The following is a 27,703-nucleotide window of genomic DNA, read 5'->3' as shown; positions in this document are numbered from 1 at the left end:
AGAGGCTGGGGCCAGGTTTAGAGGTTAGCACTGGCTCCTGCCTTTGCTAGCAGTACTTTTGCATAGTGGGCCCAGCTGTAGGTAAAGGAAATAACAGGCCAGGACCACATGGGATAGCCTGGCTCGTGAATGAGTCAGAATCATCTGATCTGGACCAGTCAAGAATCCTCCTTGGTCTGGACCACTCAAATAGCCAAGTTTCCCACTACAAGTAGTTGAGTCTCCTGTTCTTTTTGCAGTGGGCAGAGTGCAATAAAATACATGCAGTGCCCTCAGCTGGGGGAGACTGACTGACAGACTAAGATGAGCAACTGAACAAATGGCAGTGTTTGGCTCTGATGAGGGTACACTCAGCAATGTCAGAGGGACAAGTAATTTTTCTGTTATTATTTTTTTCATTGAGATTCATAAATATGAATTGAGAGTCACAGCTTGGTAGAGAGTTAAAAAGAAGAATCCTGAAATACAGAAAGGGGAGCCCTGGGGTTTGGGTGCCTGGATGCTTCCTAGGGTATACAGTGCTCTGGTTGCTGCATCCCCACTATCTAGTGTTTGCGGATCATGCCCTTGATAGCTGACTCCCGGTTGACATAGGTGGCCCAGTAGACCAGATTAAAAATGGCAAAAAGCACAGGAAAGATGATGCGGGAAATTTTGTCAACCTTGCTGACACTGTTGTAGGTCTTGGTCTCAGTCGGGATGTCCTGCACGTAGTTGGTCTTGGGCGAAGCAATAATTGTTGGGGTTGAGGAGGCACTGGGAGCAGCGCCCTTGGAGATGGTGGAGAACTCAGTGTCCTTGGCCAGATTGATGGGATAGGTGGTCCCCACGATGTTGAAGGTGGTGCTGGTTTTCTTTGTTGGGGCTGCTGGTGTTTTCTTCTAGGAGCCAGAAAAAGTAGGGGAGAAGGGGGGACAAAACAAAAGCTAATTAATTCATTATACAGAGCACCTTCAGAGGCTGTAGGGAGGAGGAGCCATGAGGGAAGTTAAGAAACAGGGGCCAGGAAGCCAATAGCACTGAGTAGCCAGGTTTGTGTCTAAGGATAATTGAAGACAAGCTTGAAAACAGAAAACTTGCATCATCCTGGTTTACTAGCTATGTGGCTTTGGCCAAGTCATTCTCTTTGTGTTTTAGTCTCTTCATCTGTAAAATGAAAATCAAAATATTTGGCAGGGTTGTTGGGAGGATCAGATGAAAGAATGCTGGTAAGAATCACTGGAAAACTGTGAAATGTTGGTCACATGTAGGGTCTTATATAGTCATGTGATTTGATCCTCACAGTAACCCTATCAAGTAGGTAGGTGAGGTTACTCCCATTTGACAGATGATAAAACTCAGCCTCAGACTGAGTAGCAGAGCCCACACTAGCCACCTGGGCTCCTGACTTTTATCCAGGGCTGTACTGTGTTGCTTTCTATAGGTGCGAGGCACTTTTTGGTTACCCGAGAAATAACTCCAAAAGGCTTCAACCATCAAGTGGCACATCCCCTGTGAGGAAGAGAGCTATGTGAGTCTGAAAGTCATTTCATCTTAAAGACACAATAAATACTATGGCATGTTTACATGCATCATTACAACAGTATTTCACCCTTCATGCACTGTAAATGTGTTCAGCAAACTAGGGGGCACACCAGGGTTTTCCACTCATACATGGATGCAGGCAGGAGCCAAGGCCTCTCCAGGGAGCTATGCAAATATTTCCCTCTGACACAGCAAGCCCCTGGCTGTTTCTGCCTTTGTTATGACACTGCCTTTTGTAAATTTTTTTTTCAGAATAAAAAAAACTCAATGAGAAACAAACATGCACACATGTGCCCATTTGTTCCCACATATATGATTTGTGTACACATGGACCCTCCATGAAGAAAAGAGGAAACAAAGCTCAGGTCTAGATCAGAAGAGAGTGGCTGAGCTCATAGTCTATAGTGATTGCTGCCTCCCTCTGCACTCTGGCCTTTTCTTCTTTCCATCCCTTTTTGTTTCTAGGGAAAAGTTGGGGATAGATGAGCTTCAGAAATGCCCAAGAGTATTTGATGAAAAGTGATAACTACTTGCATTGCCCTAATTTCTCACACCTCATTTGTTCCCTTTCTCAGTGTTATTTTGCTTCCCAGCATCTGTAATTTTACTTTACTCCTCTGCTTCTTTCACCCCTCTAAGAATTGGCATCAATAGAGAACCATAGTTCCCTTACAGGGTTTCTCTACTCCCACCTTCTCTTACTGACCCCTTTCTCCTAATCTCTTTATTTTCTTCTTTACATCAGAGTCCCTACCATTTTGATCTTTTCCCCCTTTAGACCATACTGCCATTTACCTTCCTGATTCAAGTATAACTTTGCCAAATATTTACTGAATATCTACTGGGTCAAAACTATGCTAGGTATTTAGGAATAGGTGGGAAGGTTAAAAGATGAATCCATTTCAATCCTTGTTTTCTAGGAGTTTACAGTCCAGTGGGAGAGAGAGCTGTAGGAACACATTAGTGCTATATAGTATGATCAGAGTTCTAACAGATATGAGCAAATTATAACATATATGATGAGAATTCCGTAAAACAAGGGACAAAGTACCTATAGATGTTGGAAAAGGTAGCTCAGAGAAGGCAATCAAGTTTGTGACCTGAGTCACAGAAGATAAGCAGGAGCTCATCAGTTGAAGATGCAGCACAGGCTAAGGGCACTGCTTGTTTGAGGGGATGATAAGAAGTCTGCTGTAGCTGGATCACAGTGTACTTGGCAAAGGCCTTGTATGCCATGCCCTCCTGCTCTGCCTGCCCATGCTGACTTTAGAGTTTTCAATCAGAGAGGGGGTGTGGGATAAATGAGTGGATAGATGCAGAAAAAAGCATTTGACAAAATTCAACATCCATTTATAATAAAAACTATAAACAAAGTGAGGATAGAAGTGTACCTCAACATAATAAAAATCATATATGACAAGTCCACAGCTAACATACCCAAAGGTGAAAAGGTGAAAACTTTTTCTCTAAGATCAAGAACAAGGATGTCCACTCTCACATTTTATTCAATATAGTATTACAGGTCCTAGCCACAGCATAAAAGAAATAAAAGTCATCCCAATTAGAAAAAACTGTCATTATTTGCAGATGACATGATCCTATATATAGAAAACCCTAAAGACTCCACTGAAAAACTACTAGAACTAATACATTCAGTAAGGTTGCAGGATACAAAATTAACATACAGAAATCACTTGCATTTCTATACACTAATAATGAGCTAACAGACAAATTAAGAAAACCCCATATGATTTCACTCTTATGTGGAATTTAAGAAACTCTTATGTGTAATTTAAGAAACAAAACAGATGAACATAGGGGAAAGGAAGGAAAAATAAAATAAGATGAAAACAGAGAGGGAGACAAACCATAAGAGACCCTTAACTATAGGAAACAAACAGGGTTGCTGGAGGGGAGGGGTGTGGGGAAAAGGGATAATTGGGTGATGGGCACTTGATGTAATGAGCACTGGGTGTTGTATGCAAACAATCACTAAATTGTACCTCTGAAACTAATAGTATATGTTGATTAAATAGAATTTAAATAAAAATTTTTTAAAATGCAAAAAAAGGGAAAATTTCATTTACAGTTGCATAAAAAATAATAAAATACCCAGGAATAAATTTAACCAAGGGGGATTTATGACATTGATGAGAGAAATTGAAGACAACACAAATGGAAAATTATACTGTCTCATGGATTTGGAGAATTAACATTTTAAAAATGCCCAACTACCCAAAGCAATCTATGGATTCAATGCAATCCCAGTCAAAATACCAATGGTGTTTTTCACAGAACTAGAACAAAAAATTATAAAATTTGTATGAAACCACCAAAATACCCCAAATAGTTAAACAATCTTGAGAAAGTGGAACAAAGCTGGAGGTATCATGCTCACTGATTTCAAACCATACTACAAAGCTATAGTAATCAAAATGGTATGGTACTGGCATGAAAATAGACATATAGATGAATAGAAAAGGGGATCCAGAAATAAATCTATGAATAAATAGCCAATTAATCTATGACCAAAGGAGGTAAAAAGATCAAATGGGGGAAAGGCAGTTTCTTAAATAAATGGTGCTAGGAAAACTGAACAGCTACATGCAAAAGGACAAAACTGGACCACTATCTTATACCATATACAAAAATAAACTCAAAATGCATTAAAGGCCTGAGTGGAAGACCTGAAAACAGAAAATAGAAGAAAACATAGGCAGTAAGCTATTTGTCATCAGTCTTAGGAATATTTTTTAAGACAAATCTCCTTAGGAAATGGCAACAAAAGCTAAAATAAAGAAATGGGATTATATCAAACTAAAAGCTTCTGCACAGGAAAGGAGACCATCAACAAAATGAAAAGACTACATACTAAATTGGAGTAGATATTTGCAAATCATACATCCAACATATATAAGGAAGTTATGCAACTTAATATAAAAATAATCAACCTGATTAAAAAATTGGCAGAGGACTTGAAAACATACAGATGGTCAATAGACATATGAAAAGATGCTCAACATCACTAATCATCAGGAAAATGTAAATCAAAACTACAATGAGATATTCACCTCACATTGGTCAGAATGGCTATTATCAAAAAGACAAAAAAAAAAGTGTTGGTGAGGATGTGGAGAAAAGGGAACCTGCATATACTGTTGGTAGGAATGTAAATGGATTCAGGTACTATGGAAAACAATATGAAGGTTCCTCAAAAATTTAGAAATATCATATGATCCAGTAATTCCACTACTGGGTATTTACCTAAAGAAAATGAAAACACTAACTAGAAGGGATACATAGACCCTATGTTTATTGCAACATTATTTACAATGGCTAAGATATGGAAGCAACCTAAGTGTCCATCAATAGATGAATGGATAAAGGAGATATAGCATATATATACAATGGAACATTACTCACCCATAATAATTAAATCTTGTCATTTGCCACAACATGGATGGACCTAGAGGGTATTATGCTAAAATAACTCAGAGAAAAACAAATACCATATGATTTCACTTATATGTGGAATCTAAGAAAAAACAGAAATGAACTCTAGATATAGGAAACTTGGTTACTGGAGAGGGGAAGGATTGGGGGAACAGGTAAAATAGGTGAAAAGGATTAAGAGGTACCAACTTCCAGTTATAAAATAAATCATGGAGATGTAATGTACGGCATAGGGAATACAGTCAATAATATTATAATAACTTTGGTGACAGTACCTATACTTATGGGGATCCTTTCATAATGTATAAAATAAATCATGGTATACACATGAAACTAATAAGATTGTACTATTAAGATAGTATGTAAGATATTGAAACTAATAAGAAATTGTCAATTATACTTCAATAAAAAAGGCAAAAAAAATGCTAAAAACAAATTGGAAAAAACCTAATCAACCCAATTTTTAAACTGGCAAAGGACTTGAATAAACATTTCTCTAAAGATATACAAATGGCCATCAAAAACTAATGATGTATTGTATGGTGACTAACATAACATAATAAAATTTAAAAAAAAAGATATACAAATGGCCAACAAGCATTTGAAAAGATGCTTAACAAACACTAATCATTAGGGAAATGGAAATGAAAACCACAATGAGAGGGGCTCCTGAGTGGCTCAATCGGTAAAGCATCTGACTTCAGTTTAGGTCATGATCTCAAGGTCCTGGGATCCAACCCCACATCACATCGGGGTCACTGCTCAGCAGGGAGTCTATTTCTCCCTCTCTTTCTGCCCCCCCCACTCGTGCTCTCTCTTTCCCCCTTTCTCAAATAAATAAATAAAATCTTAAAAAAAAAAAAAAGAAAGCCACAATGAGATACCTACCACCTCAGAGCCATTAGGATGTCTACTATCAACAACAACCACAATAAAACAGAAAATAACAAGTGTTGGCAATGATGTGGAAAAAATGGAGTCCTTGTGCACTGTTGGGAATGTAAAATGGTGCAGCCACTATGGAAAATGGTACGTTGGCTCCTCAAAAAATTAAAAATAGAATTAAAGTGTGACCCAGCAATTCTAGTTCTGGGTATATATTCCCCCAAATTGAAAGCAAGGCTTCAAAAAAATTTGTACACCCATGTTCATAGCAGCATAACTCCCAAGAGCAAAAAGCAAATGCAACTGAAGTATCTATAGAGAAAAGAATGGATAAGCAAAATGTGGTCTAACCACACAATAGAATATTATTCAGCCTTAAAAATGAAGGATATTCTGATACATGCTAGGACATGAATGAATGTTGAGGACATTTTGCTAAGTGACATAAGCCAGTCACAAATGACAATTTTTATATGATTCCACTTAAATAAGGTACTTAGAGTATTCAGATTCATAGAGACAGAAAGTAGAATGGTTGCTAGGGGGAGGGGGGAGGGGAGAATGGGGATTACTTGTTTAATGGGTAGTTTCAATTTGACCTCCTTGAGGGAAGGGGCCATGTTTTACTGTTCACTGCTGTACACCCAGCACCTAACACACAACCTACCATGTAGTAGACACACAGTAAATACTTAACAAATGAATGAATAACTCTGCAATTTCTCAAAATCCATCATTGTTTTCTTTGCTTTCTTAACCAGACCTGGCCAGGTGGTATATTACTGTACTCATTCCCCAGCATCATCAACTTCCTCAGTCACTCCAATCCAACCCTTCTACTTGTTTCTGAAAAAAATTTCCATAGCCATTGATGGATTGGTGGCATTTATAAGCTTATATTCTTGAATTATTCTAGTCCTTCAATCTGTGCCTGCAATCTTTCTATGTGTTCATAATCAATTGTTTTCTATTTCTTATAAAGTCTATTTTAAATCTTGACAATTCCTTTTACCTTCTCCATGAAGGATGCAAAAACCATTATATGAAATTTACTTTAACTCACTGTGTACCTTTCTACCCACCAAAACATAGATAGTATTTGAAATCAGGTCAGGGGTAGAGAAGTATGATATATGCTAGTCAGAGAAAATCCAAGCAGGTAAGCAGAGATCTGAATAAAATGAGGAAGCAAGTCATGAAAAGATCTGAAAACAAAACTTTCAGAGAGAAAGGATAGTAGTGACAAAGCACTTGCCATTGGAAGGTGTGTGACATGTACAAAGTTCATAAAGGAGGCCAATGTGACCTAAGTGGAGTGAATGATAAAAAATTAAAAGATTGGGATGGGGTAATTGGGTGATGGGCATTAAAGAGGGCATGTGATATGATGAGCACTGGGTGATATACTCAACTAATGAATCATTGAACATTATATCAAAAACTAATGATGTTGTATAGTAATAATACTATTGTTGTCAGGGCATTTATGTCTACCATAGAACAGGGTAGGAAAACTACCAGTTTATGAGTACAACTTAATCCACAGGGAATTTTATTCACTCCAAGGGGTGATTCAATTTGTGGCTGTATTTACAGGAATGCCCCACAGATTTAAAAGCCATTGATAATAATAAACTAAATTTTTCCAAGATGTGGATGGAAGTTGAGTATATTCTCTAATGTAAAATATTATTCTAGAGCATTCAAATATTTTTTATTAAAGATTTTTTTTTATTTGAGACAGAGAGAATGAGAGAGAGAGAGCACATGAGAGGGGGGAGGGTCAGAGGGAGAAGCAGGCTCCCTGCCGAGCAGGGAGCCCGATGCGGGACTCGATCCAGGGACTCCAGGATCATGACCTGAGCCGAAAGCAGTCGCTTAACCAACTGAGCCACCCAGGCGCCCTCAAATATTTTTTAAGAAGGAAAATCTTTTTTTAAAAGATTTAATTTATTTATTTGCAAGAGAAAGAGAGCATACAAGCAGGGGGAGTAGCAGGCAGAGGGAGAAGCATGCTCCCTGCTGAGCAAGGAGCCTGATGCAGGACTCAATCTGACCAAAGGCAGATGTTTAACTGCTGAGCCACCCAGGCATCCCTCAAATATTCTTATAATAAGAAAAAGAAGCTAAGAATTACTGCATTTCCAAGATTTAGGTAAGAATTTATGACTATTTTAAAAGCAATTCTTTTTAAAAAAAATTTAGGGGAGGGTCAGAGGGAGAGAAACAATCTCAAGCAGGCTCCATGCCCAGCACAAGCCCACAAGGCTCAATATCATGACCCCTGAGATCATGACTGGAGCCAAAACCAAGAGTTGGATGCTTAACTGACTGAGCCACCCAGGTGCCCCTAAAAGCAGTTCTAAGAATAATCTTTTTTTTTTTTAAATGTAGAGGCTTATTTCATTTTATTTGCTTTTATTTTTAATTTTAAAAAGTTTAATCAAAGTAACACACAGTTTAAAAAAAAAAAAAAAAACTTAAAAAGGCTTATAATGAAAACCAGAAAACCCTTACCTCAATGTACTCACCTTGTCCAGCAAATCTTAATTATTTTTAAATCTCTTAAGTGATATTTCTAAATAATATGCTTATAATGCTATTAGTTTCACACATAACCAATCTTTTTTGATAATGATTTACTTCATTAATGTAACCCTTCCTGCATCCTCCAATAAATCATAACAATATTTTTAGTTCAATCAATAATCAGTGGTAACATCATTATAAATGACTATATAAATACATCTAGCCTCCTGCCCCAAACTAGACTAGTTCCTCTCCAGGTTTGCTTGGTGCATAGCTTTCATTTTAGGACTTCTGTTCACTTATTTCCTCTGTTGGATACTTTCTTTTCTGGATCCAATGTCTTTGTCTTTTACGTTCTATTCTTTGTTTTAATAGAACATATCCTCCAGTATCTTCCTAAGGTGGAGTGCATAGGAAATTTCTGAGATCTTAGATGTCTGAAAATGGCTACTGTACCTCTTCATTTAATTGATACTTTGGCTAGGCACAGGATTCTAGGTTGAAAAGCATGTGTCCCTCAGATTTATGAGATTTACTACTCCTCTGTCTTCCATCATCCAGTATACTTGAGAAGTCTGATGCCATTCTGTAACCATTTCTTTGCAAAAAACCCACATTTCTTTCAAGATTTTTTTTAGATTATCACTTCATCTCTGGTTTTCTGAAATTTCATGATAATGTGCCTTTATGTGGGCCTATGAAGTCACTTTCAATCTGGAGGCTTATGTATTTCCATTTGTAAAAATGTCTTGTATTAGTTCTTTGTTAATTTCCTTCATTCGCTTTTCTCTGTTCACTCTGCAGCTTCTGAGTTGGATTACTTGCTGGATTCATCCCTAAGTCTCTTGTCTTTTCTTTTACATTCTCTCTCTTTTTTTTTTTTTTTCATTTTGCCCTACTTGTAAGGAGATTTTCCTCAGTTATTTTTCCATCTCTCTATTAAAATTTTTATTTTGGCACTTCTTTTTAATTTCAAGAGCTCTTCCTTATTCTCTGATTTCCTTTTATATTAGCATCTTATTGCTTTATGGATCTATTTACAAATATAAAAGTTAGAATTTTCTTTAATCCCTAAATTATCCCTGTTTCCTCCAAGATGAGTTTTTACAAAAAAATCTTTGCTTTTCTCTTTCACATTGCAAACTTCACTTTGATAATCCTTGATATGCCAATATTATTTGACAACATAAAAGATGCATGTATGCTAAGTGTACCTGAGCTGAGCTTGTGGACTCATCCATGATTTAAGATCAGTTGGAAGCAGGTAATTTTTTATGGGGTACTTCAAAATGTCAGTATGTAATGGTCTTTATTCTGGAGAAATTCAGCTTCTTTAAAAACTTCTGCAATTCTTCTGGAAAGTATACATTTGGCTGCAGACATTTTATATGTTGGGCAGGCTCTGTACACAGACTTTTAACCAATCTTCCTAGTTGCTTCATTCTCTGCTATACCAAGCACCTCAAGCCCTGAGTTTCTCTAGGGTTCTATCTTACTCTAGCTTAATAGATTATGCTTATTCTCTCTTTCCACATTCATTCTTCTAAAAAAAATGTATTAAAATCTCTTGTCTGACTGAAATCCCTTCTCCAGTTCTCCTGGTGTTTATTTATACCTATTTTATTTCTTTACTCTCATTTTAGTGGGATTGTCAGAGGAAGCAGTGATAAACACATGTAGTTGATCCTCAGAAGCCCACAATTCATCTACTTTTCAGAATGCAATTATAAGGTAGTCATTTGTCTTCATTTATAAATGAGGTTTTGTTTCTACCTATTCCTTCTTTTCCTTTCCTTTATAATCTCACCCATCACATTTTATCTAATCTCTAACCATAGTATAAATCAGAAATAAATTTTTAAATCATATTATTTTTAAATCCATTCTAGCTTTATAAATCAAATAAGGTTTAATATGTTTCTCTAAAGGAGGAAAAAACTAAACTGAATTATAATTAGATACCAATATTTTTATTTTCAATGCACTTCGTTTTTTCTGTGGGTCAGTGGTTCTCACTGTTAGTTCCTTCACATTGTAGCAGTATAGACAAAGTATAGCACCCTCACATTAAAGATCCATTTTTTGGTGATATATATTTTCTTGATTTTTTTTAAATTTTATTTTTTTATGTTAGTCACCATACATTACATCATTAGTAAAGATCCATTTTTATGTGTTCTGTAGGGTTTTTTTTTCAAAATTTCAAAATTGCTTTCTTTTAGATAAATGGATTGACCATGGAGAGGGACTAAAGAAAAAGACTGATATCACCATCTTTGCAGAAGAGTTTTAGATGATTCTTTTTGTCCTTTTTTTTTTTTTTTTTCATTTTCAGCACTCCTTGGAATTGGAGAAATGGTCATCATTTTTGACATCCAAAGTCTCTTACTAATCTATTCTAGTTCTCTCTCTGCCTTCAAATCATTCCTGCACCTCTTCCTAGCCATGAAAACAGTCCATGACATTTTTCAAAAGACATACATAACAGCCTTTCAGATATCTGAAATTAGCAATCATCATTCCCTTGAGATATGCCCATTATGGTAACCAAACTGGAACAATATTCTTTAAACATGGCTCAACCAGTATAGAATAAAAAGGGCTTATTATCTCACTTGTTCTAGGTAATTCTTATTTCAAACTCAAATCAAATTTGGCTTTTTGAAAGTTACACTGGATGGAAGGCTTACATTAAATTTGCTTTTCCCCTGTATCCCAGCATCTTATTTATAATGGGCAATTATTATTAAGCTTTCCTATCAAGAACTAATGTGGGGTTTTTTGTATCTATGTATAAGAATTTGTTTGATTCAGCTAATGTTAATCTCTTGTTTCAGCCTGTTCTCTCAAACTTCAGAAATTCTTTTTGATTTATAATTCAGGAGATAATCTTCTCCAACCAACATTCATTAATGCCAACTTACAAATTTGAATTATTGATGACAACATTTAAGAGGAAAGGATCAAAGATGAACCCCTACGGACTATCACAGGGACATCCATTCAGGTTGACATCCATTCATCAGTCAATTCTATTTGACTTCAATTAGTCAACCAGTGACATCAGCTTAAATGTACTGTTTTTTCAACTGCTGTTTCTTCTTCATGAAGGCATAATAAAAAAAAAAGTAGTTAGATGTCTTGATAAAGTATATGATATTCCCTGGTCTACCAGTCTAGTAAAGTTAATACAGGGCACCTGGGTGGCCCAGTTGGTTGGGCGACTGCCTTCAGCTCAGGTCATGATCCTGGAGTCCCTGGATCGAGTCCCGCATCAGGCTCCCTGCTCGGTGGGGAGTCTGCTTCTCCCTCTGACCCTCCCCACTCTCATGTGCTCTCTCTCATTCTCTCTCTCTCAAATAAATAAATAAAATCTTTAAAAAAAAAACCTTAATACAATTTTTTAAGGTAAGTTTGGCATAATTTCTTCTTAGTGAATTCAGGCTGGATATCAGTGATTAGTGCTAACTGCTCTTAAAGCATCTGTTTAATAATATATTCTGGGGACCTTTCAGTTTAATATGTCAGAGTAAGGACATCTTTGCTTCCTTCTCTTCTCTGGAACCAAGTAAAAACTATAAGGAAAATGGGAGAAACTCAAACTCCAGTTTTGATGAAATGTGAAAGCATTTTTAACCTTGATCCCAAAAAGTAAGGACTCCCAAACACAGTAAAAATTGGATCAGGGTGAAGAAGACACTGAGGATGCCTCTTATTCTGGAATTCAGGCCAAGAACAGAGTCCTAAAAGATGGGTGGCATGACTTGAGTGAGGAAAAAAATGGCTCTCATTTTGAAACAAAATCAGTCTTCAGATTGGTACTGAGAACATGCTGAAATATTGTTTGACCACCATATAGTGGCAGAGGAGGTGGAGACTAGAAAAATTAAAGGATATAATACTATACACACATACATACACATACAAATGCATACAGACGCCTCTGCACCATACATAGAGGACTTTCCTATGAGCAAGGAAAACTTCCTGGTAGTTAGAAGCAGAATCAAAGCTATAAGGAGGAGTACTCCTAAGAATTTTATAGATAACAGACGATGATCAAATTAATTAGTCTCAACTACTCACTACTATCCTACTCATTCTCTCAGTCCCTCCCCAAAATGATACTATCACACATAGCAGGGCTAGTAAAGAATTCCCCTAATGCAACTTCAAGTAATAATTGAAAACAAACGAATATGGTACTGATGCAAAATGTGTTGCAAAAAGGGGGAAATGACCAAGAAATAATTGTGGAACAACACGAAAAAGCAAACATAAAACACATAAAAAATAAGTCAACAAAGATTATAAAATTAAAATAAGGAAAAATAATACTACCACAAAAATGAAGGTGAATAGACACTGGTAAAAATGGTCAGAGACATGGAAGATGGGCTTGAGAAAAATGAGCAAAGTGAAATGGAAAATAACAGTTAAAAATTATTGGAGAAAAATAATAGATATGGAAGACAAAGAAAGCTCTATGATATGTATAATTTGTGCTTCTAGGAAGAGAACAGAACACAGATATGTTTTAGGAAACCTTTCCTAAAACAAAGACAATTGTGAATCTATAGATTTCTTCTCAAAATATTCCAAAAAAATAGAAATGGAAGGAAAATTTCCAAATTCATTCCATGAAGCCAACATTACCCTGATTCCAAAACCATACAAAGACTCTACTAAAAAAGAGAACTACAGGTAGATATCCCAGATGAACATGAATGCAAAAATTCTCAACAAGATACTAGCAAATCGAATCCAACAGTACATTAAAAGGATCATTCACCATGATCAAGTGGGATTTATTCTGGTGCTATAAGGCTGGTTTAATATTGCAAACCAATCAATCTGATACAACACATTAATAAAAGAAAGGATAAGAACCATATATTCCTTTCAATAGATGCAGAAAAAGCATTTGACAAAGTACAACATCAATTCATGATAAAAACCCTGAACAAAGTAGAGATAGAGGGAATATACCTCAACATTAATAAAGGCCACATATGAAAAATCCACAGTGACCATCATCCTCAATGGGGAAAAACTGAAAGCTTTTTCTCTATGGTCAGAAACAAGACAAGGATGTCCACTCTCACCACTGTTATTTAACATAGTACTGGACATCTAGCCTAAGCATTCAGACAACAAAAAGAAACAAAAGTCATCCAAATCAGCAAGGAAGAAATCAAACTTTCACTACTTGTAGATGGCATAATACTCTATATAGAAAACCCAAAGCCCCCACCAAAAATATCACTAGAACTGATACACAAATTCAGTAAAGATATAGGATACAAAATCAATATATAAAATCTGTTGCACTTCCATACACCAATAATAAAGCAGCAATGAAGATGAAGAGAAATCAAGGAATTGATCTCATTTACAACTGTATCCAAAACCATAAGATACCTAGGAAGAAACCTAACCAAAGAGGTAAAAGATCTATACTCTGAGAACTATAAAACACTGATGAAAAAAATTGAAGATGACACAAAGAAATGGAAAAACATTACATGCTCATGGATTGGAAGAACAAAATTGTTAAAAGTTCTATACCATCCAAAGCCATCTACACATTTCGTGCCATCCCTATCAAAATACCAACAGTATTTATCACAGCACTAGAACAAACCATCCTAAATTTTGTATTTAACAAATATTTTTAAAATACCCAAAGCTATCTACTCATTTAAAGCAATCCCTATCAAAATACCATCAACGTTTTTCACAGAGCTAGAACAAACAATCCTAAAATTTGTATGGAACCACAAAAGACCCAAATAGCCAAAGCAATCTTGAAAAAGAAAAGCAAAGCTGGAGGCATCACAATTTCAGACTTCAAACTATACTACAAAGCTTTAGTCATCAAGATAGTATGGTACTGGCACAAAAACAGACACTTAGATCAATGGAACAGAAGAGAAAACCCAGAAATGAACCTGCAAATATATGGTCAACTAATCTTTGACAAAGCAGGAAAGAATACCCAACAGAAAAAGGACAGTCTCTTTAACAAATGGTGTTGGGAAAACTGGACAACAACATGCAGAAGAAAAATGAAACTAGACCACTTTCTTATACCATACATAAAAATAAACTCAAAATGGATGAAAGACCTAAATGTGAGACAGGAAACCATCAAACTCCTAGAGGAGAACACAGGCAGCAACCTCTTTGACCTAGGCCACAGCAACTTCTTATTAAATATGTCTCCCGAGGCAAGGGAAACAAAAGCAAAAATGAACTATTGGGACTTCAAAATAGCTTCTGCACAGTGAAGGAAAAATCAACACAACTAAAAGGCAGCCTATGGAATGGGAGAAGGTATTTGCAAATGACATATCTGATAAAGGGTTAGTATCCAAAATCTATAAAGAACTTATCAAACCCAACACTCCCAAAACAAACAATCCAGTTAAGAAATGGGCAGAAGACATGAATAGACACTTTTCCAAAGAAGACATCCAGATGGGTAACAGACACATGAAAAGATGCTCAGCATCACTCATCATCAGGGAAATACAATCAAAACCACAATGAGATACCACCTCACTCCTGTCAGAATAGGTAAAATTAACAAAGCAGGAAACAACAGATGTTGGGGAGGATGGGGAGAAAGGGAAGCCCTCTCACACTATTTGTGGGAATGCAAACTGGTGCAGCCACTGTGGAAAACAGCATGGAGGTACCCCAAAAAGTTAAAAATAGAACTACCCTATGATCCAGCAACTGCACTACTAGGTATTTATGCAAAGGATACAAAAATACTGATTGTAAGGCATATACGCACCCCCAATGTTTATAGCAACAATGTCCATAATAGCCAAATTATGGAAAGAACCCAAATATCCATCAACTTATGAATGGATAAAGAGGTCGTGGTATAGATATAAAATGGAATATTACTGAGCCATAAAAATAACAAAATCTTGACATTTGCAATGATGTAGATGCAGCTGGAGAGTATTATGCTAAGCGAAATAAGTCAATAGAGAAAGACAATTATCATATGGTTTCACTCATGTGTGGAATTTAAGAAACAAACAGAGGATCATAGGGGAAGGGAGGGAAAAATAAAATAAGGCAAAATCAGAGAGGGAGACAAACCATAGGAGACTCTGAACAAAGGAAACAAAGTGAGGGTTGCCGGAGGAGATGAGGGTGGGGGGATCTGGTAACTGGGTGATGGGCATTAAGGAAGGCACATGATATAATGAGCACTGGGTATTATATGCAACAGATGAATAACTGAACTCTACATTTGAAACTAATGATACACTATATGTTAACTAATTGAATTTAAATAAGTTTAAAAAAAGAAGTTTTGATATATATCCTGGATTACTGAGCCATAAAAAGAACAAAATCTTGACATTTGCAATGACGTGGATGGAGCTGGAGAGTATTATGCTAAGTGAAATTAGTCAGTCAGAGAAAGACAAATACCATGATTTAACTCATATGTGGAATGTGAGAAACAAAACAAATGAACACAGGGTGGGGAAGAGAGGCAAACCATAAAACAGATTCTTAACTATAGAGCACAGACTGATGGTTATTGGAGGGGAAGTGGGAAGGGAGGTGGGTTAGATGGGTGATGGGTATTAAGGAGGACACTTGTGATGAGCACTGGGTATTTTAAGTAAGTGATGAATCACTAAATTGTACACCTGAAACTAATATTACACTATAGTTAATTAACTGGAATTTAAATAAAAACTTGGAAAAAACCCCACATGGTGTCCTAGGAAAAAATTCATACAGACAGATCAAGATATATGCTTGTAAAGTAACTGAATTTGTAAATAAAATATACATTTGTATGGGCTTCTAGGCCATGAAATCAAGTCTTCATAACAAGGGCGCCTGGGTGGCTCAGTTGGTTAAGCATCTTGCTTCGGCTCTGGTCATGATCTCAGGGTTCTGGTATTGATGCATGCTCCGTGCTCAGCAGGGAGCCTGCTTCTCCCTCTCCCTCTGACCCTCCCCTATGCTTGCTCTCTCTCTCTTAAATAAATAAATAAAATCTTTAAAAAAATTCTTCATAGAAACAGTGATAGAATTGAGTATAGCAATTAATGTCTACATGGACATCAGAGAGAGAATGGGACCCATGAATTATACAACAGCACAACTACAATTCAAGTATAAACAACTGACAGATAATTTTATACATGCAATATAGTAGGAAATATGTTCCCATGAGCCTTAAAAAATCTTTTAGATGATAGCCTTGAGTAACTAAGCAATGAATGGAAAAATGGGCTATCTTCTCAAAATAGTCCTCTTATCCATTTAAATGTAGAAATATGACTAATCGACTATAGGAATTATGACTGCATAAAAGCATGTAAATGCTATAAACCTTGACAGTGCAGAAATAGTTTGACAATGCAGAAATAGCATTATAAAAAACAAAAGTTAGGAAATGACAAGGACAGAGAAAGTGAGAGGTAAGTATACAAATTTTCTTGTTTTGTAGTGTGTGATGGGTCAATAGACCTTGTTCATAGATGACAAATCAAGTATTAGATGGATCAATATATTTTAAGAATAAAAAGGTAACAACTACACTAAGTATAATAATAAAACCACCCCAAAATTTCCTACGATAGAGTAGATATAGTTAGTAGAAACATGCTTATTTCTTCATAATTTATAGCAAGGACTTAATAAATTCTATCTAAACAGTGAAAATCTATTCTAAAATTTTGCCAACTCACCAGTCTGTATTCTATGAAATATAGAATCTTTTCCTCCAGTTTGAAAAATCTTCATTATCTTTTCTCTTCTCCATGATTCTTCATAGTACTGGAATGGTTCTGGGACCACATCTGCCAGTTCTTTTTAGCATCTTTGGATAGTCTTCATCTAGATCTAGAGATCTGAACTCTTTTAAAGCAGCCAAGGACAATAATCTTGATTTCACAGCATTTATGTTTTATTCCTACCAACTCTGGTTGGTTTATTGGCTTTTTTTCCTCCTTCCCATCTCTCCACCAATCCAACTAACAATTATTCAGCTTTTACTATGAATCAGGTGCTGTGCAAGAATACTGGCTAGTTAAAAAGATGATGCAGACAAGCCCCTGCCCTCAAAATGTTCGGTCTGATGAGGAGGCAGATAAACAACTCTAATACAAATGCAGGATTTTAATAGTAGCATCACCCTCCTCCTACCAGAAGAAAAGCTAAAACTATCTGGAAGATTCTTGGAAAGGTTCTATAGAGAAAATAGCATTTAAACTGTGTCCTTGAAGAATGAGTTGGAAAAAAAAAAAAAAAAAGAAGAATGAGTAGATCTTCACCAGGCAGGAAAAAAAAGAGAAGAATAGTCTAGGTAGAGCATAAAAAATTAAGCAGAGACACAGAAGGAATAATGATCTCTTTAGTTTGAATGTATTGGGAATATACTGAAAAGTGAAGGGCAGAGTTGGCCCTAGAGACTGTGCACTTTTCTGGGTGGCTTTATAAATACAATGTGTTCCCCTTGATTCTAGCAGTATCATACTTAGGGTCGGTCTCTCATCACAAGACATCAACCCTCCATGATACCTCTTTTCTTTGCCCCCAGCAAACACTCCACATTGCCAAGAAGCACTCCAGTTGAGAATTGGATTGATGACCCCAGTGAATAGCACACAGCCTTGGTCAGTTCCCACAGGCTGCAGGCTGCCCACTCCTGGTTCCAATACAGTTCTCTCAGGGAGTGCTTCCCAGCCCCCACCCTTGCTGTATCTCACCTTCATCTCCAGGGCCTCTGGCACCTTCTTGCCTTCCCAAGCCCAACTCCGCTTGGTGAAGTAGTTAACAGTGGCAAATTCAATCAGCGCAGAAAATACAAAGGCATAACAGACGGCTATGAACCAATCCATGGCCGTCGCGTATGCCACTTTAGGTAAGGAGTTTCTGGCACTGATACTCAAGGTGGTCATGGTGAGAACAGTGGTGACACCTGGGGAGAGAGAAGATGAGAACCAGTTGCCACTGGAAGACATTTAGAGCATATATGATGAGATCACCAAATTTGACTTATGAGGAGGAGCACTCAAAATGGTCCCTTTAAAGTAAACACAGAGGATGTCAACATGGGATGGTTCTACCTAGTAATTACCCCATCCCAGTTATCACAGGAATAGAAATCTCCAGTATAACACTTCTAAAAGTTCTCCTCTAGGGGTGCCTGGGTGGCTCAGTTGTTAAGCATCTGCCTTCGGTTCAGGTCATGATCCCAGAGTCCTGGGATTGAGCCCCCTGTTGGGATCCCTGCTCAGTGGGAAGCCTGCTTCTCCCTCTCCCACTCCCCCTGCTTGTGTTCCCTCTATTGCTATCTTGTCAAATAAATAAGTAAAATCTTAAAAAAAAATAAAAGTTCTCCTCTAGCCTCTGCTTAAACATTTCCACTGAAGAACAGGTAATCTACTCCATGGTAAGAATAGTTTTTAATCAGAAAATCTTACCTTCTGAACTGAAACCTGCCTTACTCTAACAACTCCTAGCCCACTGACTGATCTCAGTGTTCTTTCTCTGGCAACACAGGAAAGAAAAGCCTGCTCCCTCCTTTCCAGGACAGTTCTTCAGAGAGTTGGAGAGGGTGGACATGATTCTTCATGAATCTGTTAATCTCCAGAATTGACATGGCCACTTCTTTCTCTTGTTTCTTTTCCTTCCCCATTCTGGTAGTTCTCTTCTGAACAGCCCAGAACCTGAGCCCAAGACTCAAGATTTTCACTTCCCTTACTTTGGACACTATTCTAATCCTGCAACAAACCACTGTAGAAGATGGTACTTTAGCTGCATCACAGTACAGGTCCTATTGAGCTTTGTGGACAACCAAAGTTATTCCAATATCTATTTCTTGTGAGTTTTTGTCAAACCACAGCTTGCTTTTAGATCAATTCTTTTTTCTTGGTGGTGTTATTAACCTAAATTTAAGACTTCCCTTTATTCACTTATAATTTATTAAAATTATTTTTTCTAATCTGTTTGTATTTTAGATATACATCTGAGCTATACAGTGTTGTGGTGAACAATATGAGCTTTATAATCAGATTGAAAATTGACTGAAATTCTGGCAATTCTACTTACTAGTAATATACCTAGAACAAGGTGATTTACCCCACTAAGCCTGTTTTATTATGTGTAAAATGTGTGATTATACCAGACTCAGAAATTCGTTGGGGAATCCAGTGAGATGATGTTTATAAAACCCATAGCACAATATATGGCACAGAGTAAACACTCAAGAAATAGTAGCTTCTATAATTAACATTATTTTTATTTCTACTGTTGTTAACAATATTATCATAATTATATAATTAATTATAGTGGTATAATTATAAACACATTTTAAACATTATAATAATAATAAACTTATGATTGTTAGCAATAGTATTCTAGCCTCAAATATCTACACTAGAAATTAGAAGTCCTGAGCTCTACCACTTACTTGCTTTGTATCTTGGTTAATTTACTTCATCTCTCTGTGCCTCCATTCTCCCCATCTATGAATATTTCCTACAGTCTCTATACCTTAGAATTTTGACAATGTTGTATCCAAAGACATCCAGACTTCAGGAAGAGGGAGTAGTCAGACCCTCTTTCTAAGTGTTGGCATGCTCAAGAGTATGGGGAATGTAGGTCTGGGTCAAGTAGGGCATGGAAAATAGTCCTAATGTGGTGAGACAGATTATATAGAAAAGCAAGCAGAGTGGTGGAGTTAAGCTGGTGGAGCAGTAGGGGGACCATGAAATTGCCTTGCCCTTCAAATACAACTAGACCAAAATTCAACTACTTTAAACAATGAGGAAGATGATCTGAGGATTAAGGAAACAATCTACACAGTTGGAGGGAGAGAATGTGGCACATGTGAGGCTTATCTTGACAAGCAAATCAAAGCACACCTTCATAAAGGTGCAAACACTCCCCACTACAAGCAAGTAGGAACTCTGTAGAGGAAGGACCAGTGGGAAAGAGCAGGCAAAACACAATAGCAGACTGTACACAGCATACACCAGAAGCACTTCCTGAAGGTTTTGTTGTTGTTGTCGCTGTCGCCGTTGTTGATATTGCTGTTTTTGCTGGTTTCTTTTCTTTCTTTTTTTTTTTTCTATCTTCCTTTCTTTTCTGGACACAATGATTAGACAGAGAAATTCACCCCCCCCCAAAAAAAAGAACAGGAGGTAATACTGCCAGGGGTTTAATCAAAAGGGATATAAGTAATATGTCTTTAACTAGAATTTAAAATAATGATTATAAAGATAGTAGCTAGGCTTGGAAAATGCATATAAGATACTAGAGAATCCCTTGTTATAGAAATAAAAGAACTAAAATCTAATGGGGTCAAAATTAAAAATGCTATTACTGAGATACAGTCATAAATTGAGGCTTTAACAGCAAGGATAAATGAGGTAGAAGAGAGTGTCATCAATATAAAAGACAAAATGATGGAAAATAAAGAAGCTGAAAAGAAGAAAGACAACAACCGGATCATGAAGGGAGACTCTGAGAACTCAGCAATTCCATAAAGTGAAATAATATCCAGGTAATAAGGGTCCCAGAAGATGAAGAGCAGAAGAAAGGGACAGAAGTTTTATTTGAATAAATTATAGCTGAGAGCTTCCCTAGTCTGGGGGATGAAACAGACATTCAAGTGAGGAGGCACAAAGAACCCCCCTCAAAATCAATAAAAACACACCACATATAATAATGAAACTTCCAAATTTCAAAGAAAAAGAGAAAATCCTGAAAGTAGATTAGGACAAGAGATCCTTAACCTACAAGGGTAGACACATAAAGCTGACAGCAGGCCTGTCCATAGAGACCTGGCAGGCCAGAAAGGACTGGCATGATATATTTGATGTGCTAAATGGGAAAAATATGCAGCCGAAAATACTGTATCCAGCAAAATTGGCATTCAGAATATAAGAAGAGATAAAGAGTTTCCAGGACAAACAAAAACTAAAGGAATTAGTGAACACTAAACCAGCCCCACAAGCAATATTAAAGGGGATCCTATCAGCGAAGAGAGAGCCCCAAACATAACAAAGACCAGAAAGGAACAGAGACAATCTACAGGAACAGCGACCTTACAGGTAATACAGTGGCACTAACTTCATATCTTTCAATAAATATTCTGAATGTAAATGGACTAAATGCTCCAATCAAAAGATATAGGGTATCAAAATGGATAAAAAAAAAAAAACAAGACCCATGGATGTGCTGCTTACAAGAAATACATTTTAGACCCAAAGACACCACCAGATTGAAAGTGAAGGGGGGTGGAGAACAATTTATCATGCAAATGGACATCAAAAGAAAGCTGGAGTAGCCATCCTTATATCAGACAAACTAGAATTTAACCCAAAGATTGTAATAAAAGAAGAACATTATATCATAATAAAAGTGTCTATCCAACAAGAAGATCAAACAATTGTAAATATTTATGCCCCTAACACAGGAGCAGACAAATATATAAACCAATTAATAACAAAAAGAAACACATTGATAATAATACAATAATAGCAGGGCACTTTAACACCCTACTGACATCAATGGACAGATCATCTAAACAGAAGATCAACAAGGAAACAAGGGCTTTGAATGACACACTGGACCAGAAGGACTTAACAGATATAGTCAGATCATTTCATCCCAAAGCAGCAGAATACACATTCTTCTCTAGTGCACATGGAACATTCTCCAGAATAGATCACATACTGGGTCACAAATCAGGTCTCAACCAGTACAAAAATGATTGAGATTATTCCATGCATATTTTCAGACCACAGTGCTTTAAAATGTGAAGTCAACTATAAGAAAAAATTTGGAAAGACCGAAAATACATGGAGGTTAGTGAATATCCTACCAAAGAATGAATGAGTCAGTCAGGAAATTAAAGAAGAATTTATTTATTTATTTTTAAAGATTTTATTTATTTATTTGACAGAGAGAGAGTAAGCACAAGCAGGGGGAATGGCAGGCAGAGGGAGAGGGAGAAGCGGACTCCTTCAGAGCAGAGAGCCCAATGTGGGGCTCAATCCCAGGACCCTGGTATCAATCATGACCTGAGCCAAAGGCAGATGCTTAACTGAGCAACCCAGGTGCCATGAGAAGAATTTTAAAAAATACATGGAAGCAAATGAAAATGAAAACATGACAGTTCAGAACCTTTGGGATGCAGCAAAGGCAGTCCTAAGAGGGACATATATAGCAATACAGGCCTTTCTCAAGAAACAGTAAAAGTCTCAAATACACAACCTAGCCTTATAGCTAAAGGAGCTGGAAAAAGAACAGCAAATAAAGCCTAAATCCAGTAGGAAAAGGGAAATAATAAAGAACAGAGCAGAAATCAATGATATAGAAATAAAAAACAAAACAAAACAGTAGAACAGATTAACAAAACTAGGAGCTGGTTCTTTGAAAGAATTAATAGGATTGATAAACCCCTAGACAGACTTATCAAAAAGGAAAGAGGAAGGACCCAAATTAATAAAATCATGAATGAAACAGGAGAGATCAAAATCAACATCAAAGAAATACAATTATAAGAGAATATTATGAAGAATTATATACCAACAAATTAGGCAATTGGGAAGAAATGGATGCATTCCTAGAAACATAAAAATGACCAAAACTGAAACAGGAAGAAATAGAAAATCTGAACAGACCCACAACCAGCAAAGAAATTGAAACAGTAATCAAAGATCTCCCAACAAACAAGAGTCCAGGGCTGGATGGCTTCCCAGCAGAATTCTACCAAACATTTAAAGAAGAACTAATACCTATTCTCTGAAACTGTTTCAAAAAATAGAAATGGAACAAAAACTTCCAAACTCATTCTATGAGGCTGCCATTACCTTGATCACAAAACCAGATAAGACCCCATCAAAAAGGAAAATTACAGACCAATATCCTTGATGAAGATGGATGCAAAAATTCTCACCAAGACACTAGCTAATAGGATCCAACAGTACATTAAGAGGATTATTCACCATGACTGAGTAGGATTTATTCCTGGACTGCAAGCATGGTCCAACATCCACAAATCAATCAATGTGATACACCACATTAAAAAAAGAAAGGACAAGAACGATATGATCCTCTCAATAGATGCAGAAAAAGCATTTGACAAAATACAGCCTCCTTTCTTGATTAAAACTCTCCACAGTGTAGGGATAGAGGGAAAATACCTCAATATCATAAAAGTCATATACAAAAAACCTACAGCGAATATCATCCTCAATGGGGAAAAACTGAGAGCTTTTCCCCTAAGGTCAGGAACATATAGGAATGTCCAATCTCACCACTGTTGTTCAACATAGTACTGGAAGTCCTAGCCTGGGCAATCAGACCACAAAAAGAAATTAAAGACTTCCAAATCGGCAAAGAAGAAGTGAAACTTTTGTTCTTCACAGACAACATGATACTCTATGTAGAAAACCCAAGACTCCACCAAAAAATTGCTAATACTGATACAGGACTTCAGCAAAGTTGCAGGATATAAAATCAATACACAGAAGTCAGGTGTATTTCTATACACTAACATGAGGCAGAAGAAAGATAAATCAAGGAATCAATCCGGTTTACAATTGCACCAAAAACTATAAGATACCTAGGAATAAACCTAACCAAGGAGGTAAAGGATCTGTACTCTGAAAATTATAGAACACTTATGAAAGAAATGGAGGAAGACACAAAGAAATGGAAAAACATTCCAAGCTAATGGATTGGAACAAAAAATATTGTTAAAATGTCTATGCTACACAAAGCAATCTACACATTCAAAGCAATCCCTATCAAAATACCATCAACATTTTTCACAGAGCTGGATAATCCTAAAATTTGTATGGACAGAAAACACCCTGACTACCCAAAGCAATCTTGAAAAAGAAAAGCAAAGCTGGAGGCATCACAATTCCTGACTTCAAGCTGTATTACAAAGATGTAGTCATCAAGACAGTATGATATTGGCACAAAAGCAGACATATAGATCAATGGAAGAGAATAGAGAACCCAGAAATGGGCCCTCAACTCTATGGTCAACTAATCTTTGACAAAGCAGGAAAGAATACCAAATGGAAAAGACAGTCTCTTCAGCAAATTGTATTGGGAAAATTGGACAGCAACATGTCTAAGAATGAAACTGGACCACTTTCTTACACAATATGCAAAAATAAACTCAAATGGATGAAAGGCCTAAACATGAGACAGGTATCCATCAAAATGCTAGAGGAGAGGCAGGCAGCAACCTCTTTGACCTCAGCCACAGCAACCTCTTACTAATACATCTATAAAACAAAGGGAAACAAAACCAAAAATGAACTATGGGGACTTTGTGAGGATAAAAAAGCTTTTGCACATCAAAGGAAACAGTCAACAAAACCAAAAGTCAACCTATGGAATGGGAGAAGATATTTGCAAATGTCCTATCAGATAAAGGATTAGCATCCAAAATCTACAAAGAACTTATCAAACTCAACACCCAAAAAACAAATAATCCAGTCGAGAAATGGGCAGAAGAAATGAACAGATATTTTCCAAAGAAGACATACAAATGGCCAACAGACACATGAAAAAACGCTCAGCATCACTTGGCATCAGGGAAATACAAATCAAAACCATAAGATACTACCTCACACTGGTCACAATGGCTAAAATTAACAACTCAAAACAACAAACGTTGGCAAGGATGTAGAGAAAGGGGAGCCCTCTTACACTGTTGGTGGAAATGCAAACTGGTGCAGACACTCTGGAAAACAGTATGGAGGTTCCTCAAAAAGCTAAAAATAGAGCTACCCTACAACCCAGCAATTGCACTGCTAAGTATTTATCCAAAGGAAGCAAACATAATGATTCAAAGGGGCACATGCCCCGTTTATAGCAGCAATGTCCATAATAGCCAAACTATGAAAAAACCCAGATGTCCATGGACAGATGAATGGATAAGGAAGAAGTGGCATGTGCACACGCACACACACACACACACAATGGAATATTACTCAGCTATCCAAAAGAATGAAATCTTACCATTTGTAATGACATGGAAGGAACTAGAGGGTATATTGCTAAGCAAGGTAAGTCAGCCAGAGAAAGAAAAATACGATATGATTTCACTCATGTAGAATTTAAGAAACAAAACAGATGAACATAGAGGAAGGGAAGGGAAAATAAAAGAAGAGGAAAACAGAGAGGGAGGCAAACCATAAGAGACTCTTAACTATAGGAAACAAACTAAGAGTTGCTGGAGAGAAGGTGGGTGGGAAGATGGGGTAACTGGGTGATGGGCATTAAAGAGGGTACTTGAGGGGGAGGAGCAAGATGGCGGAGGAGTAGGAGACCTAAATTTCATCTGGTCCCAGGAATTCAGCTAGATAGGGATCAAACCATTCTGAACACCTACAAACTCAACAGGAGATGGAAGAAAAGAACAGCAGCAACTCTCTGAACAGAAAAGTGACCACTTTCTGGAAGGTAGGATGTGCGGAGAAGTGAATCCGAGGCAATATTCAGGAAGATAGATGGCGGGGGGAGGGAGCCTCCGTCAGCCACTACTGGGAAGTGATAGAGCAGTGGAGCATAAAATCGGAACTTTTAGAAGTCTGCTCCACTGAGGGACGTTGCTCCAGTGGCTAAGCGGGGGATGGAGCCCTCACTGGGACAGTGTGGTCTTGGGACCCTTGGGGTCACAGAAAGACCGGGGGTGCCTGAGTGTGGCAGAGCTCCCAGGTATCAGAGCATGGAAGCTGGCTGCAGAGACAGAGCTGAGGAGTGGGCTCTCAGCTCGGGGTTGCCATAAACTGATCCTTGGCATAGTTGGGCCACTGCTCTTCCAGCAGGGACCCAACAAGCAGCAGATCAGGGGAGACTCCCCTTCCTCCCCGGGGAGGAGCGGCATGGGAGCGCACCACAGTAATCTGCTGGGTTTGGAGACTCCAAATGGGGTCGGGTGCCAGAGATAGAAATGCCTGGTCACAGGCTGGATGAGCGTGGAGTGCGGCTGGAGACCAGGGAGACGGGAGTGGTTGACTGCTTTTCTCTGGGGGTGCACTGAGGAGTGGGGCCATGAGTTCTTGGCTCCTCTGGGGCGGAGACTGGGAGGCCGCCATTTTCACTCTCATCCTCCAAAGCTGTACAGAAAGCATGGAGGGAACAAAAGCTATGGAGAGCAAACCCGAGCAGATTACTTAGCCGGCCCCAGCAAGGGCGGGGCAATTCTGCCTCAGCAAAGAAAACCACGGCAACAGGTGCCTCCCCGAAAAGATCAGCAAGGATAGCAAGCCAAGACCAAGTTTACCGATCAATGAGAATGGCAGAACGCCAGCACTAGGGGAATACAGCACACAGAATTCATGGCTTTTTTCCCCCCGATTCTTCAGTCTTTCAAAGTTAATTTTTTAAATTTTCTTTTTTTTCTTTTTCTTTAATTTTTCTTTTTCCGTTTTTCAACTAATATCTTATCAATTCTTTTTTAAAAATCTTTTTTATTTTTCATTTTTAGGGTCATATTCTATCCCTTCATAGTAGTTAAACTTATTTTTTGTATATATATAAGTTGTTCTCTCTTTAAAATTTTGGGATACAGTTTCTTCTAACAGACCAAAATAGACCCTAAATCTCTAGTGTATGGCTTTGTTCTAGTCTCCTGCCTGATCACATTCTTTCCCTTTTTCTAAAAAAATTTCTCTTCTTTCTTTTTTCAACCAACTTCTTATCAATTACTTTTATAAAATCTTTTATAATTTTCATCTTTACAGTCATATTCCATCCCTTCATCATATTTACCCTTATTTTTGTACATATATGTTTTTCTTTCTTCAACATTTTGGGAGACACTTTCTTCTAACAGACCAAAATACGCCCAAAATCTAGTGTGTGGCACTGATCTATACACCAGCCTGATCATATTTGAGCATATTCTTTTTTTATCTTTTTCTTTTTCTTTTTTTCTTTTTTCTTTTTTCTTTCTTTCCCTTTCTTTTCTCCTGGTTTCAGGTCTCTTCTGATTTGTTTAGTGTATATTTCTCTGGGGTAATTGTTACCCTGTTAGCATTTTGTTCTCTCATTCATCTATTCTCCTCTGGACAAAATGACAAGATGGAAAAAATCACCTCAAAAAAAAAAAAAAGAACAAGAGGCAGTACCAACTACCAGGGACCTAATCAATATGGACATTAGTAGGATGTCGGAACTAGAGTTCAGAATGATGATTTTAAAGATACTAGTTGGGCTTGAAAAAAGCATGGAAGATATTAGAGAAACGCTTTCTGGAGAAATTAAATAACTAAAATCTAACCAAGTT

At 37.2% G+C, this 27,703-nt stretch overlaps 1 protein-coding gene across 1 annotated transcript in view; it reads right to left on the bottom strand.

Annotated features, from left to right (window-relative positions):
- Nucleotides 1-314: 314 nt before the first annotated feature.
- GABRA3 (gamma-aminobutyric acid type A receptor subunit alpha3) overlaps nt 315-27,703 on the bottom strand; it is a 349,455-nt gene continuing 322,066 nt past the window's right edge. Inside the window, exons 9-10 of the mRNA XM_021683536.1 lie at nt 18,147-18,358; nt 315-881 (exon numbers count right to left, since the gene is read on the bottom strand). Coding sequence (XP_021539211.1) covers nt 546-881; nt 18,147-18,358 — 548 coding nt within the window. The 3' untranslated portion in view covers nt 315-545. The remainder of the gene's footprint in view (nt 882-18,146; nt 18,359-27,703) is intronic.

This window comes from Neomonachus schauinslandi, chromosome X, assembly GCF_002201575.2.
Source record: "Neomonachus schauinslandi chromosome X, ASM220157v2, whole genome shotgun sequence".
NCBI lineage: Eukaryota > Metazoa > Chordata > Mammalia > Carnivora > Phocidae > Neomonachus > Neomonachus schauinslandi.
The sequence above is the reverse complement of the archived record's forward strand: the minus strand, read 5'-3'. Positions and strand labels throughout refer to the sequence as shown.